General features: G+C 38.7%; 1 protein-coding gene across 3 annotated transcripts in view; it reads right to left on the minus strand.

Annotated features, from left to right (window-relative positions):
• Positions 1–7,769: 7,769 nt before the first annotated feature.
• HPRT1 (hypoxanthine phosphoribosyltransferase 1) overlaps positions 7,770–19,249 on the minus strand; it is a 38,511-nt gene continuing 27,031 nt past the window's right edge. For 2 of the 3 annotated variants that reach the window (XM_084870263.1, XM_084870265.1), the window contains exons 5-9: positions 16,141–16,158; positions 11,780–11,862; positions 10,044–10,090; positions 9,010–9,086; positions 7,770–8,483 (exon numbers count right to left, since the gene is read on the minus strand). In XM_084870263.1, the coding sequence (XP_084726389.1) occupies positions 8,436–8,483; positions 9,010–9,086; positions 10,044–10,090; positions 11,780–11,862; positions 16,141–16,158 (273 nt within the window). In that variant the 3' untranslated portion in view covers positions 7,770–8,435. The remainder of the gene's footprint in view (positions 8,484–9,009; positions 9,087–10,043; positions 10,091–11,779; positions 11,863–16,140; positions 16,159–19,249) is intronic. The other variant, XM_084870264.1, reaches the window with a different exon arrangement.

The following is a 19,249-nucleotide window of genomic DNA, read 5'->3' on the forward strand; positions in this document are numbered from 1 at the left end:
TTAGTGCTTGAAGTTACAAATAATTATGGAAAACCATTAAAAAATCATTACTCTTTCAAGTGGTTTGAAGTATCTATAAAAGTCATATTCTAAAATGGCAAAGAGCACATACAATCCTTCATGCCAGAAAGATATTTTGTCTGAAGATGCCCACAGGATCATAAAAACAAGCCAGCAGAAAAATTTGAACATCACATTGGAGGAATTTTGTAATTATCTTTGAAAATGCTTCCTAGTGCCAGAGCAAGACGGTTTACATTCTTAACAATTATCTGTGACCTCAAAAGTTGTTTAATGTACAAGTCGTTTGGAATTATTACCTTCAAAGAGCTTAATATTTTCCTCTATGCTATCAGTGTATTAGTTTCCACACAAAAGCTGGGAACTAAAGGTTAAGTGGCAATGAAATAAGAGGGCAGGTTCTGGAATAAGATTACCTGGATTCAAATTCTTCACCTGCCACTTCTGTGACTCTGGACAAATTATGCAGCCTCTCTTGCCTTGATTTCTCTCATGTGTAAAATTGGGATGATTAAAAAAATAAACTTCACTGGGGTTATCATAAAAATTGGAACATGCTTAGTAGTTACATTGTATATAGTTTGCTTCTAATTTTAAGTAATTCAGATATAATTTCAAAACATTTGCTTTTTAACTTTTTTTTAATAAATTTTTTCTTCCTTTTTTTAAAATATATTTTATTGATTTTTTACAGAGAGGAAGGGAGAGAGCTAGAGAGCTAAAAACGTCGATGAGAGAGAAACATCGACCAGCTGCCTCTTGCACACCCCCGACCGGGGATGTGCCCGCAACCAATGTACATGCCCTTGACCGGAATTGAACCCGGGACCTTTCAGTCTGCAGACCAACGCTCTACCGCTGAGCCAAACCGGTTTCGGCTGCTTTTTAACTTTTTATCATCTATCCAACCAATGGTTATTGAGCACTATAATTTGCCAGATATTCTTGTAGGTGCTGGGAATATAGCTGTAAACAAAACTGGCAAGGTCTTGCACTCATGGAGCTGATGGTTTACTAGGGGAAAAATAAAGGAAAAGACAGTAAGGGGATAAATAAAGCAAAAGACCAATTTGGCAGGTGCTTGGAAGGGAACAGCTCTGCCATGGACATCTCCAGACAGGCTACACAGACAAGGTCAACTGCAGTCTGACCTAAGTTTCAGAGGAATTCCCTATGACCTTCCCAGAAACATGGCAAGATAAGCAACCTTGTGAGAAACTTCCATTTGTCATCCACCTCCCACTCTTGTGGGGGCTGCCATGGATCAGTTTCTCAACTGCCTCCCTGGTGCCCGTAAGGCACAAGACTTTTTTTCTTTCTTTTTTTAAATTAAAATATATTTTATTGATTTTTTACAGAGAGGAAGAGAGAGGGATAGAGAGTAAGAAACATCGATGAGAGAGAATCATCGATCAGCTGCCTCTTGCACACCCCCTACTGGGGATGTGCCCGCAACCAAGGTACATGCCCTTGACCGGAATCGAACCTGGGACCTTTCAGTCTGCAGGCCGATGCTCTATCCACTGAGCCAAACCAGTTTCGGCAGGCACGAGACTTTCAACGTTCAAATATAAAATCATTTAGCTGGAATACGGAGCCAGCTCCTTCCCAACGGGACAACCCACCACTTGTGTCATCTGTCTTTTCTGGTTTGGGGTCATCCTGTGGGACTGAGGATGAGGGAAGCTGACATCAGGATCTTGCTTACACTAAGTAATAAACTATCTGTATTCACTTGGCCCGTTTCCTTCCCAGCGTAATCTATGACAAATCCAACTTAGCAGCTGTAGTAGTTGTCATTTAGGGACTGCTTGATCACTTGACACTGCTAAAAACCACGAGGAAACTAAAACAGAGGTAATGTAATGGGGAGTGACTTGGAGGCAGTTAAGAGAGGGAGATCAGGGAAAGGTTCACCAGGGTGATATGTGAGCCAGCCAGGGGGAGCCTGGGAGATGGAGTGATAGGCAGACAGAACAGCCATTACAGAGACCCTAAGGCAAAGGTGAGATGATTGGCAGGTTTGAGGCACTGAAAGAACAGCAGTGTGCTTGAAGTGAGCAAGGTAGAGAAGGATAAATGCAGCTGGACAGGTGAGCAGTGGCTAGTTTACAAATGGGCCAAAGGACAGATGGAGATTTCAAGTGTTAGGCAGGCAAGTGATATAATCTGAAATATATATATATATATATATATATATATATATATATATATATATATATATTTTCTTTTTAAAAGATATATATTTTGTTGATTTTTTTTTGTTTCAGCTGAAATATATTTTTCAAAGGTAATCATCCAAAAAGAGAAAAGAAAAAAGATAGTGTCAACAATACGAAACTTAAGCTGAAACCGGTTTGGCTCAGTGTAGAGCGTCAGCCTGCGGACTGAAAGGTCCCGGGTTCGATTCTGGTCTAGGGCATGTACCTTGGTTGCGGGCATATCCCCAGTATGGGATGTGCAAGAGGCAGCTGATCAATGATTCTCTCTCATTGATGTTTCTAACTCTCTATCACTCTCTCTTCCTCTCTGTAAAAAAAAAAAAAATCAATAAAATATATATTAAAAAAAAATACAAAACTTAAAACAACATCCTTAACTGCAGTGTGGGGTCAAGAGGGAAGCAGGGAGAGCAGATGGGAGGCTCCAGAAGCAGTGCCAGTGCTCCCACTAAGGGGATGGCACACAGAAGGGGAGTGATTCTGGAGTTTGCTCAGCATGCCTGCAGTACAGTGGCAGCCAAGGTGCTTGAGGCATTGAGGTGGGAAAGAGTGCATTATTTGCCATTGGAAGGACTTTGGTTTTCATCCCAAATATGGGAGCCACAGGAAGGTTTTGAGCCAAAGAGTGATTCATTCTGACTAATGTTTTAGTTAGGATCACTTTGGCTGCTGTGTTAAGACTGTGAGTGTGTCAGAGAAAGGGGGGCAGAACTAGAGATCTGGTGAGAGGCTACCGCAATAATCCAAAGAAATGCTGGCCAATTTATCATAGTAGCCTTCCCTCCACTAATTTGACCATTGACCCTCTAAAATGGTCTCTTCTGTGAAACGTGCTGTGAATAAAAATGATGTATATAAAGCACTTAGCACAGCATCTGACACACATTAAAAGTATTTCAAATAGTGGTTACTATTGGTATTGTCAATTTTATTCCTGAACACCTGCACCTACTTGCAGAACAGCTTTAAAAAATGCAAAGAAAATCTTTTCACTCCTTACTTCATTTTTATTTCAATTTTATTACATTTATTTTCACAAATTGTTTATTTTTAATTTTTAATTGAATGTATTGGGGTGACATTAGTTAGTAAAATTATATATCATCTGTACATTGCATTGTGTGCCCACAACCCAAAGTGAAGTCTCCTTCAGTCACCATATGTTTGTCCCCCTTTATCCTTTACTACCCTGCCTTTCCCTCTGGTAATCACCATGCTGTTGTCTGTCTATGAGTTCTTTTGTGTTTGTTCATTGTTGCTTTCAGTTTTATATCCCACATATGAGTGAAATCATATGGTTCTTGACTTTTACCATCTGACTTATTTCACTTAGCATGAGTCTATGGTCATACCACCCTGAACGTGCCCAATCTCCTCACTCCCTACATTAAAAGTCTCTGTGTCTTTGCCAAAACCAGTTTGGCTCAGTGGATAGAGCGTCGGCCTGCAGACTGAAAGGTCCCAGGTTCGATTCCAGTCAAGGGCATTTACCTTGGTTGTGGGCACATCCCCAGTGGGGGGTGTGCAAGAGGCAGCTGATCGATGATTATCTCTCATCAATGTTTCTCTCTATCCCTCTCTCTTCCTCTCTGTAAAAAAGTCAATAAAATATATATATATTTTTAAAAATCTGTGTCTTCCCATGGTGGAATGCAAAAAATCCATACTCCTTGTTATACCCCACCAGGCTGACCATGGTCTGGCCCTGGCCTTCCTCTCCAATCTCAAGTCCTACCACTGTCCTTAACAGCAAGTTGGCCTTCCTTCTCTCTCCTTCCAACATCTCAGATGACTTGTCATGTCAAAAAGTAATAAAAGGAGCCGAAACTGGTTTGGCTCAGTGGATAGTGTCGGCCTGCGGACTGAAAGGTCCCAGGTTCGATTCCGGTCAAGGGCATGTACCTCAGTTGCGGGCACATCCCCGGTAGGGGGTGTGCAAGAGGCAGCTAGTCGATGTTTCTCTCTCATCGACGTTTCTAGCTCTATCCTCTCTCTTCCTCTCTGTGAAAAATCAATAAAATATATTTAAAAACAAACAAAAAAAAAAAAACAGGGCAAAGTAACCTCTGGACTGGGCATAAAGCAACCTTGTGTCCCAAAGAACTGTTTGCAAAAATAAGCAGAAAGTAGATATGACTATCAGGCCAATGGCTACCAGACTCAAAATTTGAAACACTGTTTAGAATTAACATCACTATGTTTCTGTTGTCTTGGTATAATTGTTCCTCTTCCCTTTCTCATAAACATCCATTGTCTTTGTATCCTAATTGGAACATTATTTGGGTTTCTGTTTGCATTAGGGCTTCCCAAATAGCTGTTCTTTGATCTCAAATAAATACTTGTTTCTCACTTTGAACTGCTTTTTATTTTTAGTTAACAGTCACCATCTCAGCACCTTTTGTATTTGCGATTCCTACTGCAAGGAATTTTCTACACCTAGCCCTTCATGTGGCTGGTTTCTTTTCCATTCAATTGAAGCTCAAGAAAGACCTTCCCTATCCACATAACATATGGTACCTACTCCTCATCCTACCCCCGTCCTGTTGCATTGCTGTTTTAGCTTCTGCACAGCCTGCCTCTATTTGAAATTATCTTGTTTACTACCCCTTTGCCCAAATAGAATGAAATCTTCATGAAACCACCTTTCCTTGTCTTCCCCAGTACCTGGCCCACAGAGGATGCTCAATGTGTTTCTAGAATCTCAAATGGCTGAAACCGGTTTGGCTCAGTGGATAGAGCATCAGCCTGCAGACTGAAAGGACCCGGGTTCGATTCCGGTCAAGGGCATGTACCTGGGTTGTGGGCATATCCCCGGTGGGAGGTGTGCAAGAGGCAGCTGATCGATGACTCTCTCATCGATGTTTCTAACTCTCTATCCTTCTCCTTTCCTCTCTGTAAAAAATCAATAAAATATATTTAAAAAATAATAATAATAGAATCGCAAATGTAGGAAAGGTAATTAATTAGACCAGTAGCCAGATTATCTAAATCCTTTATACATGGAATTAAAATGGATACCTACCTATATTTATAGGTATGGCACACATATAATATTCTAAGCATTCACAGTACAAGAAAACATGATGGGTTCAATACATATGAATTGTCTAGGTCACTACCTCTTCTTTAATCACCAACATTTCTTTGGATAGTGACATTCCTAAAACAGATCCTAAGCTTCCCTATCTCTTATAATCAAGCAAACTTCATTTTCCTTTCCTTATGAACATCCCGTTTTATATAGCATTGTAATGAAAGTATAGCCCTTAGGAGTTACTGAGGTGCGACATTTATGACCATTTGCTCCTATTCTAAATGAAAAAAATGGCCCAAAGAGGCTACAACTTTTTTCATTTTAATATCTTTTTCTACCTTTGATGGACAGCTCTGAAAATTACTGCTGTTTTTGTCAGCATCTCCCTTCCCTCATCTTATAAAGGGACTATATTATGTTGAAAACTGGTTAAACAAACAAAATTATTAGTTGTATGCCCAAAAATCAGGTTAGGGGAGGTCTGAGGGACATTATTTTTAAAATTATTATTAACATATTTTATTGATTGACTTTTTTTTTTTTTTTTTTTACAGAGAGGAAGGGAGAGGGATAGTTAGAAACATTGATGAGAAAGAAACATCGATCAGCTGCCTCCTGCACATCCCCTGGGGATATTCCCACAACCAAGGTACATACCCTTAACCGGAATTGAACCTAGGACCTTTCAGTCCACAGGCCAACAATCTATCCATTGAACCAAACCGGTTAGGGCAGGAACATTCTTATTAGAAAAGTACATAAGCTTTAGATGGTTCCTTCCTAGCTGTTAGCTAGATTTCTTGTTGAGTTTGCCAACCAGCTAAAACATTACTTAACCAGAAACTAAAGAGCTTAGGTGAATCCGAAGGAGAAACAGCTCAGCTTCTTCATGATACTGCAGCAGTAATCAGACAGATTTTGGTTTAAATCTCTGCCTCTTACTAGTTGTGTACCTAGCATCTTAAAACATTTATTTTTGATAGTAGCAACTAATGTTTATGAAATACTTGGTATATCCTAGGCCACTGTTCTATTTTACCTGTGCTATCTAATCTAATTAATTCTCACAATAAGTCTGTGAAGGAGACAGCATTATCCCCATTAGTCAGTGGAGTAAACCAGTTCCAAAGTTAAGTAACCCAATGTCACATAGCTATATAAGCCACGGTCAGGACAGTCTAAAAACCAAGCACTTAGATATTCATTATTTCAACAATTTGAGCTTCTACTATCTTTGAGAGACTAGGTAAACATTCATTAGTGAACAAGACATACAAATTCTTGCCTTCCTTATGGAGTTTACATTTTAAGATGTAGGGGGGGGAGGGGGAGAGAGACAGTGAGCAATAAATACAAATGTAAGTTATACAGCATGTTATTAGGTTACCACTCAAAATTGCCAATACCCAACTACTTTTACCCACAAAAATGATAATTTCATATAGTTCAGCCTAATAAGGATGGTGAATGCAATTGAAAAGAGATTGGGTAAGGAAGATTAGCAATGGGAGGAAGATTACAGTTGTAAATCACCTCCGTGAGGTGACATATTGAGACAGGGGTGGGAGGGAAGAATCAGGAGTTATATTGGATACTACACTCACATGTGGTAACACTGACCTCAACTTCAAAGGGTTATTAAGATCAAATGAGATAACTAAAATGAAAAAGTTTTGTTAACTAGAAAGTTCTAGGACTATAACAAATTATTATTTAAAGTTCCCTACTTTGCCGAAACCGGTTTGGCTCAGACTCAAGAGTCCCAGGTTCGATTCCGGTCAAGGGCATGTACATTGGTTGTGGGCACATACCCGGTGGGGGGTGTGCAGGAGGCAGCTGGTCGATGTTTCTCTCTCATCGATGTTTCTAGCTCTCTATCCCTCTTCATTCCTCTCTGTATAAAATCAATAAAATATATATTTTTTAAAATAAATAAAGTTCCCTACTTTGCTGCTGGGAGTTGCAGTAAACTTTTTAAGCCATAAATATAGGTAGATGGCTTAAAGTTGCTAGTTTATACCTTACATGGAACAGAGAAGCAATTAAGAGGTGTGTTTTGTTTTTGTTTTTTTAAAAACAACAACTTTTCTTCCTGCTCCCAGAAAACAAAAGGTTTTGTTGTTGTTATTCTTTACTCAATAAAGTATTATCCATTATTCAAAGAAGGTAATCGTCTGTTTACATGTCTGAAAACAAATTGTTGTGATGCAGATGAGATTGTAATCTAAACAATTTCTAACAGAATTCCAAGAGAAAGTCATATCATTTTAGCACAGTAAAATGTAGTAAGGTATACCATTTGTATGAAAGTTAATGTCTCTGAAGTGGGTAAGAATTTTGCCAGTTCCACTTATCCCTTCTACCAGATAATTATTGTTCCCTATGCTTGGTAAAGATTACAATTAAACTAGTTACTAAAACTTGACAAGCAAAAGGAAACAAAAAGAAAACTATACTGGGTTAATTTGTAGAGAAATTATAGGTATGCACAGTTTCTTTTAAAGAGACAGCCTTTATTTTAAGGATTTTTACACGGATGAATTCAAAAAGTGGTAATGTTATTCTGGAACTTATTGATTTGTATTTAAAAGGAACTACTGATAAAGGTTCACGGAAAATAATATGAACAAGTGTGAAAATGCAGTTAATAATACTGAAACACTACTTAAAGAATTCCAGGACATTTGGTTTATATAACAATATCTCTTAAGTGCTGTCTTAGATACAAAACCTGACTGCTTTTTACTTTTCTAAACACACAGTGGTATAATTAACAATATTCAATCACTTCTGTACTTTCCTGAATATATAAAAATTAAAATACCAATTAAAAACTAATATATCTTCTCTTTAAATGTTTCTTACAGATACAATTTCAATATTTTCATTCAATAGTGGTATGGTTTAAGAGATTTTTCATTCACTAGTCAAATAACAATCCACCCAAAGAAAACTGAGTCTTTAGGCTCATAGTGCAAATAAAGAGTTCAGGAATGCAGCAACTGACATTTCTAAATTACAAAACAGAAAAAAATTCTTATACGATACATGCAATAAGCTCGACTAAGCAGCTGGCCACAGAACTAGAACATTAGATAACTTCACTGGTGATTTCAATAGGACTCCAGATGTTTCCAAACTCAACTTGAACTCTCATCTTAGGCTTTGTATTTTGCTTTTCCAGTTTCACTTATAACACAAACATGCTAAAAAATAAAAATCCAGAAATGCACATTAGAAAAGTGTGTTCCGAAGTGAAAGGCAAGAACAGCAATTTGCATACCTTATAAGAATAGTATTATCCTGCGGGCTTTTTTACTAAACCAAAAGAGGTTTGTGCAGTCTTCCTAATCTTCCTCACTTATGCTCATACTTTCATTCTCAAGACTCCTGCCTCTAAAGTAGGAGGCGGGTATTTGAAGGAGACTGAATTAAAAGACTTAAACTAGTTCATTTACTTCTTACTTATGAGCGCATCTATCATCTGAAATAATGGGATAGTTAGTGTGTATTAAAGCTGTTCAACTATTTCAGCCAGAAAAAGTGTCACCCTAGCCTGGCCAAGTTCCAGCTCTAAGGACGTCTTTACTTGACTTCAGCTTTATGTGACTAATGGGAACCATCAGTCTGTTCAAATTATGAGGTGCTGGAAAGAGAAAACAATTCTCTTTCATAAACTTTTATATGGGGTCTGAAAAATGATAGTGAGTGAGAAAAAGAAGTTTTACTTACGTTCAAATCCCTGAAGTATTCATTATAGTCAAGGGCATATCCTACAACAAACTTGTCTGGAATTTCAAATCCAACAACTAGAAGGAATCATAATTCATCATTTAGATACAGAAAACATCACTTTAAAAATATTTTTAGCCGAAACCGGTTTGGCTCAGCGGTAGAGCGTCGGTCTGCGGACTGAGAGGTCCCGGGTTCGATTCCGGTCAAGGGCATGTACATTGGTTGCGGGCACATCCCCGGTAGGGGGTGTGCAGGAGGCAGCTGGTTGATGTTTCTCTCTCATCGACACTTCTAGCTCTCTATCTCTCTCCCTTCCTCTCTGTAAAAAATAAATAAAATATATTTTTTTAAAAATATTTTTAAATTTTACTTATTTGAGAGGAGCGGGAGAGGGATGGGGAGGGAAGGAGGGAGAGAGGGGAAGACAGGGAGGGAGAGAAAAACAGAGAAACACCCAGCCATTATTCCATTGTTCCACTTATGTATGCATTTATTGGTTAACCACTGTACATGCCCTAACTACAGATTAAACCCACAAACTTGGAGCATGGGGATGACACATCAACCCACTGAGCTACCCAGCAAGGGCCAGAAAACATCACTTTCAAATCAAATGTGCCTTCTCTACAAATATTCTCTAATGTAACTCTAAACCACCCTATCCTATATAATAAAAGACTAATATGCAAATCAACTGAATGGCAGAATGAGAATGACACCCACTGACCACCAGGGGGCAGAGGCTCAACACAGGAGCTGCCCCTGGTGGTCAGTGCACTCCCACTGGGGGAGCACCGCTCAGCCAGAAGCCAGGCTCACAGCTGGTAAGCCCAGCAGCGCTAAGGAAATTATGGCTTAGGCCATTCCCCATAGGGATATTCCCCACCTCTCCCCGCCCAGGGCCTAAGCCGGGCTGAGGGACCAACACCACCCACCCCCCAGTGCATGAATTTTATGCACCGGGCCTCTAGTTTCATTTATAAAATTAGTTGGGTTAAAGATGTCTAAATGACAATAAGCAATTCACTTACAGTCTGGTCTATATCCAACACTTCGAGGGGTCCTTTTTACCAGCAAGCTGTTAATTTTAAAATGTGACATGTGACATATAGAGACACTACAGAGCATTACAAAAGAGAACATTAATGTTCTGAAACACGGTTTCTTCTGAAATTAGCATGTCGTGGTCAGTTTTAACATACCCAAAGAAAGACTATGAAACAGAGAGCTAAATAAATCACAGGATCACTGGGCAGGGGCAGCAATGAGTTCACGCTACAGATGAGGCCTTGGATTGATCTCTACCTGGAACGTGATAGACTGTTCTGAGAACTGCATCCCAACCACCCACGCACCCACGCACCCACGCACCCACCGAAGGACAGCTAATCAGGCAGATAAATGGGTGGGGAGTGCCAATGAGCAAAGAAAAGATAAGTGCTCTTAGTCCAGAATCCCTAGAAATACAATCCCTAAGCCACAAGGAGTGTAGGAGTGGTGAGCATCACCTTTCAAGACTTTTAACAGTTTGCTTACCAAGAGGAACTTTAGGTTAAAAAGTAACTAGCATGCTAAAGGAGGCAGTATTTATCTTTGAGAGTAAAAACTGCAGGTAGGATGAGTCAACTCGAACAAAAGCTAATTTTGTAACTCAAGTGCTTCGTGCTGAAATTTTTAGCCATTAAAAAAAGCAGTAGATGGTACTTTGAAAGCCTTGTTGTGTGTTAAAGGAAGTCCCAATAAAACTTATGACTTCATGCCTTCCTAGATAAGTATATTTAAAGAGCTGGAGAGGACCTAAAGTAATACTCAACCTTAGCTGCACCTCAGAACTTAAAAAAAATAAAGAAAAAAAAAACAACCCTCAACTATTCATGCCACACCCCTGACCAATGATATCAGAATTATTAGGGATGGGACACAGACATAGGTTGTGTTTTATTTATTTGTTTGTTTGTTTTAACTCTGATAATTTCAATGTGAAGCTGAATGAGAATCACTAGCCTAAGCCTTAGCCTCCAAGGGAATCATCTATTCAAGTTCTTCATGATTCTCTTCCAGTCATTAAATAGACTGTGTTGTTTCCCAAAGTGTGGTACACGTACCCCCAGGGGTACGGGAAGAGTTTGGTGGGCGTACGCGTTGCACCAGAGTTTGGTGGGGATATGCACTGCACCGTGCTTAGCTGCGCCTAATTCTACGTTCTCATGCGTACGAGGCGTACTCAGCGTTACGAAAATTATAAAAGGGATACACATATGTCAAAAGCTTGGGAAACACTGAAATAGAGGATATGTTTGGACTCAATTTCTATATACAAATTTAAAACAGTCATTCACAGCAAAACCCATCCCTCTAACTGCACTTACTCAGGAACATTCCAGAAATGGTATCAGCAAACTCAGTGCCAGCTATGCTAAGAGTTCAGTAGAACTTGGCACTTCATAATGCCTATAGATCTGAATCTTTAATGAAGCTCCATCTGTAAGGCATGATTGTAGTTCGTTTTTTAAGCAATTTCCATGCTTTAAATGGATAACCACTCCAGAGAAGATACTCAGAGTCAATAAGCAAATAAAAAGAATCTCAAGATCATTAGTCATAAGAGAAATGTACAATTATTTACAAAGGATACTGAGTTTGAGATTATATTATTTTTTAAAGATAAAATGGCCATTGAGAACATTTACCCTAACACAGGAGCAATTCCTTAATCCTCTTTCAAATAAAGAAAATTTCCTATGACAAAATGTTATAATATATATACCTTGCGACCTTGACCATCTTCGGATTATACTGCTTGACCAAGGAAAGCAAGGTTTGCATGGTTTTGCCAGTGTCAATTATATCCTTTAAAAAAAGACATTTAAATGGTAAATAAAACCATCATAACTTTAAATTCAGTCATTCTATAAACACAACATACCCAAACTTCATGTATAATTGGAACAATGCCATTTTTTCAGTACAGTAATTCTCACAATTCATACACTAGATAGTCTAGAATCTGTAAATAGCCTGGCTTTCAGCAAGCAGTAGGAATGCCAGTCCCCAGGACTGGATTTTGTAGACACCAAGAGGTCAATGAAAAAATTTTTATGTATATATATGTACACGCATGTTTTATTAGAGAATTATGCTGCTGCCCTCCATTATAAAAATTATTTGATTTTTTTAAAAAAATTCAAGACTGGGATGCTCTCCCCTCTCTCAGATGCACACTTTTAGAAACTGCTTTATACCATTTTAAAAATATCCAAATTAATAAGATTTTACTATATAAAATGTCTTTATGTGGAAGTGAATCTTAGTAAGGTCATCAAAACTAGGACATTATTCAAAACAAGCCCATCTCTAATTGGGGAGAAGAAAAAAAAAAAAATATATATATATGTAAAATTTTAAATATATTTTTATTGATTTCAGAGAAAAAGGGAAAGGAGAGATAGAAACATCAATGATGAGAGAGAATCATTAATCAGGTGCCTCCTGCACACCTATCATGGGGGATTGAGCTGCCACCCCGGGCATGTGCCCTTGACCAGAATCGAACCTGAGACCTTTCAGTCTGTAAGCAGATGCTCTATATACTGAGCCAAACTGGCTAGGGCTATTGTTTTTTAAATCCTCACCTGAGGATATTTTTCCATTGACTTTTAGAGAGAGTGGAAGAGAGAGGGACAGAGAAAAATATTGAAAAGTCTATGTGAGAGAAACACATCAATTGGTTGCCTCCTGCATATGCCCCTACCAGGGCCTGGGTAAGGGAGAAGCCTGCAACCAAGGTGCATGGCCCTTGACCAAAATTGAACCCAGGACTCTTCAATCTGCAGGTCGACACTATCCACTGAGCCAAACTGCTAGGGCTGGGAAAATATTTCTTAAACCATATCTTAATACTCTTCAATGAAAAATACTCTTTACAAATGGTGTAAATCAATGCTTCACAAAGGGGGGGGGGTGTCTGTGAGTCATCAGAAATATCAAAGCTGGAGACTAGTGAAAAATGCATATTTTTGAGCTGCATCAGACAGAATTTTGTTCTGATAGCCTCCAAGACACTCCTGCCCCCAGGTGTACACACCAGGAATAATTCCCTCACAAAAGAGAGAACTGTTGCCGAAACCAGTTTGGCTCAGTGGTAGAGCGTCGGTCTGTGGACTGAAAAGTTCCAGGTTCGATTCCGATCAAGGACATGTACCTTGGTTGCGGGCACATCTCCGGTAGGAGGTGTGCAAGAGGCAGCTGGTCGATGTTTCTCTCTCATCGACGTTTCTAGCTCTCTATCCCTCTCTCCTCCTCTCTGTAAAAAATCAATTAAAAAAAAAAAAATATATATATATATATATATATATATATATATATATATATATATATATATATAAAAGAGAGAGAACCGTGAAAATGATAGGATGGTCACTCCCGTGATTAGGTTATGTTGGGCAAGATAATGTAAGAGACTGGAGAGCAATTCTCCTGTTGGTTTTGAAGTCAACTGCCATGTGAGAGGACCATGTGCTACGACATGAAGATAGCCTTTAGGAGCTGAGAACAACTCCTACTCGGCAAAAAAATGGAGCCGTCCTACAACCACAGGTACTAAATTCTGCCAACAACCTGAATGAACAAGGAAGAGGATCATAAGCCACAGGAGCATCAACATTGATTCAGAGTGGTGAGACCCCAAGCTGAGGACCCAACTAACCTGTACTTGCGTTCCTGACCCACGTAAACTGATATAACAAATTTGTGTTGTTTAAAGCTGCTAAATTGGTGGTAATTTATTAGGCAGCATTACCCCAGAGAAAATAAATCAATCTCAAGTGGAATTAATGAATCTTCATTTTAAGAAAGCGAACCATTCCCAGGGGTATTCATGTGCACAAAACTTTAAAAAAGAATTATCATTTAGCCAAAACCGGTTTGGCTCAGTGGATAGAGCATCGGCCTGCGGACTGAAAGGTCCCAGGTTCAATTCCGGTCAAGGGCATGTACCTTGGTTTTAGGCACATCCACAGTAGGGGGTGTGCAAGAGGCAGCTGATCAATGTTTCTCTCATCAATGTTTCTAGCTCTCTATCCCTCTCTTCCTCTCTGGAAAAAAAAAAATCAATAAAATATATTTTTTAAAAATTATCATTTGTTTATCTTTTAATCTATGAGCTAAAGTTTCTAAATAACCTTAAAAACAACAAAAATAAATTCAGGTTTACTGTTGCTCTTAAGCCTTAAACCGTTTTACATAAAAGAATGAGAATTCCTTCCATTGGTGGGAGTATAAAGTATATACTACTTTGATAAGTAATTTGGCAATCTACATATACAAAAGCCTGAGCGACCAGCCAACAGGCAAGTAACTATGACGCACACTGACCTCCTCTCCCGGAACCAGAGAGGAGGGAGCCCAATTCCAGGGTGCGTCACTTGAGAACTGCCCTCTTGCAATCTGGGACCCCCTGGGGAATGTTGGAGAGCCGTTTTCGGCCCAATCCCTACAGGCCAGGCCAAGGGACCACATAGGTGCATGAATCTGTGCACTAAGACTCTAGTAATAGTATAATTGAAAATGTACAGATTCTACAACCCAATCATTCTACTTCTAAGTGCCTGTATCTAGAAGGAACTCACACAAATGTGATCAGGACATGAAAAGGGTACTCTTAGCAGCCCTATAGTAGTAGGAAAAAGTGCAAGCAATCTCGCTATTTATAGGGCATAAATTGGTTGATTTATACACTGCAATGCTATGTGGCACTTTTACGGACAACTGACTCTATATATGTCAAAATGAATAACCTCAAAACCAATTTTGAGTAAAAATAACAAGCTGAAAGAGACAGTATGTATAATGTGGCACTATATAAATTTTTTAATCAAAATATATATTGTAGACCTGGCTGATGTGGTCCAGTTGGTTGGGTGTTGTCATATGCACCACAGGTTGCCAGTTTGATTTCTAGTCAGGACATATGCCTCGGTTGCAGGCTAAATCCACAGTAGAAGGCATGTAAGAGGCAGCCGATCGATATTTAACTCTCACATCAATGTTTCTCTCTCTCTAAAAGTCAATAAAAATATTTTTAATATATATGTATGTCACACTGTGTGTGTGTGTGTGTGTGTGTGTGTGTGTGTGTATTAGAAGCCCAGTGCACAAATTCGTGCACAGGTGGGCTCTGGTCAGCCCACCAGATGGTGGGGGATGATTGGGCTGGGCTGTCAGGGGGGGAGGGGAAGCAGATGGTTGGCAGGCCAGCCCCTGATTGGGGTTAGGGGGGGGGCGCGATCTGGGGTGGGGCCAGCCAGGGGGCTGGCCAGAAGGAGGGGCCGCCCCCCCCCCCAAATTAGGCCAATTGGCTGGCCACAGTGGGCATCATAGCGACCAGTTGTTCCAGTCACTTGGCTTTTATTTGTATCTAGATAGATGTATGCAATAGAATTAAAAACATTCATGTGAATATACATCAACTTTATTTTTTTAGAGAGAGAGATGAAAGGAGAGGGAGAGAAATAGAAGCATTGATTGGCTGCCTCCTACATGTACCCTACTGGGAATCAAACCCACAACTGGGGAAGTGGCCTGACCAGGAATAGAACCGGCTACTCTCAGTGCTTGGAATTATGCTCAACCAACTGAGCCACAAGGGCCAGGGCTAATATACATTAACTTTAAAAGAAAGGAAAGCCTGGCCAGTGTGGTTCAGTGGTTGAACATCGACCTATGAACCAGGAGGTCAACAGTTTGATTCCCAGTCAGGGCACATGCCTAAGTTGCAGGCTTGGTCTCCAGTGGGGGAGGGGAGCATGTAGGAGGCAGCCAATCAATGATTCTCTCTCATCACTGATGTTTCTATCTCTCCTCTCCCTTCCTCTCTGAAATCAATAAAGATATACTAAAAATGTGTGTGTGTTTAAAAATAAATAAAAGGAAAAATTCAAGTCAAAAAGAGAAATATACCAAAACTTTCCATTATCCAGTACAAATTTGACAAAAAAATCTCATTCTCTTATAACACAAACCTACCATTAAAATTGATCAAGAGGAATTTCTTTCCCCAGCTTACCTGCAGAACTGTGCATACTAAGTTAGACAATAATAAACACTATATTAAAAGTATGTAGAACTTACTTCAACAATCAAGACATTCTAGAAGAAAAAGAGAAATGAAAATCAGTACAACGAATCAGACAGTGTTTCTAATTATAACTCAAATCACATCATAACAAATTCCATCTGTTGGGATTTAGAACTCTTTAATATAAAATTTTCACAGCAATAGAATTTTTAAAAATAAAATTTGACCCATATGCTCATTTTTAAAAAGTTTTTATTGCTTAAACAGAGGTCTAATCTTGGGAAAGTCATAAAATTTCTCTGAGCCTCAATTTCCTATGTGTAAAATGAGGGACTTGAATGAGTACCTATCTAACTTGAAAATAACTCCAAAACCATGCATTTAACTTAGCATATGGAATCCAATTCAAAACCTATTTACTTATTAACTAAAATTGTTCTACATTTTCTGGATATGCTCTTATTATTAGACTAAACTAAAAAAGGTACCAATCTTTGCTTACTCCCACCAAAAACCTCCATGCCAATTTCTACCCCTCAGGATTTTATAGCTGAAAGAATCTTTAGAGAAAATACCATTTAACTACTATCAATGTAGAAAATAGTCCTATTTGTTCTTGTGTTAGTTATAGGAATAAAGTATAATAGCATTTCACATACTAGTTATCATCATTGTCATAGGTCCATACTATATTGTTTATTTTAGTTCTCATTTCTCTTTCACATACGTATGGCACTAGAATTTAATGTTCTATGTATTCTTCTAACTTGGTGGTTACCAAAGTAGGGCGCACAAGATCCATTGGGTTGCAAGAAAGAAATATTAGGACTTTTAAAAAACCTCACTTTGTATAATCAATAATTTTGCATATACTTTACAATATATATTACTACAACAGTACATATTTATTCTCTCTCTTCATATCACAACTAATTTGTCTTTCAATAGATACTTCAACCCAAATATTTAATAAAATTGAATATAATAATTAACTGACCAATCATTTTTTCACCACCTACCATGTGGTTCTTTCTCAACATTTACCTTACCATAGCTAGCACATCTGAAGGATAATATTTTCCTACCAGTAACTGGCTCACTGTTGCAGCAATGAGCACCATTGGATGAAGTTGTAGTTTGAAAACATCACTGAATTAGGAGACAGAGAAACTGGATTCTAGTCTTGGCTCTAATACTAAGTAGATACAGAACCTTGGTTAGGCCAAAATTATAGACTTTAACTGGTATGAGACATTTTATACAAATAAAAGTCCAGAGACATCAATACTGTTTAAAAAAATAAAAGAATGAGAATTGCACCATTATTGAGAGTTTATTTTATGTCAAATAGCTACATCCTTACTTATTAAATGAAAAATTTGAAGCTCAAGAGATCAATTAGTTGCCTAAAGTCACAAAAATAGCCAAAGAGTAGAGATTTGAAGAGCTATTTTCACATATTCTAATCCACTGAGAGCAAAAAGGGGGTTGTGGAATACGTATCTGCACACACACTGTCTCAAAAAGATAAACTAAAATAGAAAGTCTAAATAGCCTATAATCTAACTACCAAGAAATGACTTCATCCAATTTATGTCCTTATATTTCTCCACAACAAATGTGCTTTAGTGTGACTATCATGAAAAGAAAAGTTATTTTAGAAAGATATGTTTGAAGGTCACATAGTTACATAGTGGGACAGAGCCATTAAGTGGGAAAGGCAAGGTCAAATAAAAGCACAGATTGTGAAGGCTAGGCCCCTTCCAGCACTAAAAATTGACTGCGGAAGTAAGGGCTTCAAATTACTTCAAAATATGGGCAAAAGGAAAGGAGAATAGGTCTGACAGTGATGTATAAGATGGACAGAGAGGGAAAAGGATCAATAGATTATAATTTCTCCTTTAAAAGTTTTCCAAAGATGTTGAAGAGAACATTAGTTTGGCATGACTCTGTTATGGGACCACAGAATTTTTAAAATATTTTTTAAAAATATATTTTTATTGATTTTTTACAGAGAGGAAGGGAGAGAGATAGCTAGAAATGTCGATGAGAGAGAAACATCGACCAGCTGCCTCTTGCACATCCCCCACCAGGAATGTGCCCGCAACCAATGTACATGCCCTTGACCGGAATCGAACCCGGGACCTTTCAGTCCACAGACCGACGCTCTACTGCTGAGCCAAACCGGTTTTGGCTAAATATGTTTTTATTGATGTCAGAGAGGAAAGGAAAGGGAGAAATAGAAACATCAATGAGAGAGAAACAGTGATCGGCTGCCTCCTGCACTGCACATCCCTCACTGAACATCAAGCCTGCAACACGGGCACGTGCATTGACTATGTGCACTAACCAGGAATCAAACCATGACCTCCTAGTTCATGGGACAACACTCAACCAACTGAGCCACACCAGCAGGGTGGGACCACAGAATTTGACACAAGTGCTGTATGCTAAAGTCTCCTTACAGATACTCAGTCAAATGAGCTGTGAACATTAAAATTTAAAAGCCACCTGGCTTGTGTAGCTCAGTGGTTGAGCACTGCCCCATGCACCAAGAGGTCACAAGATTCCCAATCAAGGCATATGCCCAGGTTGCAGGCTCCATCCCCCGCAGGGGATGTGCAGGAGGCAGCTGATCAATGTTCATGCTCATTGATGTTTCTATCCCTCTCTTCCTCCCCGCTTCCTCTCTCAAAAAAACAAATAAAAATATATTTTTTAAAAATGTAAAAGCCAGATGATAAAGTGTTCTAGAGAATGAAAGACCTAGATTCAAAAAAAGCTCTACCACTTACTGGCAGTGAGACTTTGAGTAAATCCTTCAATCTTGCTGAGTCTTATTTTCCTGATCTGTAAAATAGGGCTAATAATATACACCTCACAGAAACGTGTGAAACTTTTGAGATTATCCCTTTATATTTGGCACAATATAAATGGCAGCTTAAAACCATAGCTCTATTATTGGTTATTAAAAAATCATTTCATGTATCAGAAGAAAAATGCTCAAACATCTTAATATCTCTTTTAGTCAGCCAATTGATAATACTGCAAGAATTTTGATGTTTAAAAAACTTTGAGGTTCCTTAAAATAATAGTTATGCTTGAATTTACTGAGTGTTCTAACTCCAGAAACTGTTGTAAGAACTTTACATGCATTATTTC

Source organism: Pipistrellus hanaki (assembly GCF_964339955.1).
Source record: "Pipistrellus hanaki genome assembly, chromosome: X".
Classification (NCBI taxonomy): domain Eukaryota; kingdom Metazoa; phylum Chordata; class Mammalia; order Chiroptera; family Vespertilionidae; genus Pipistrellus; species Pipistrellus hanaki.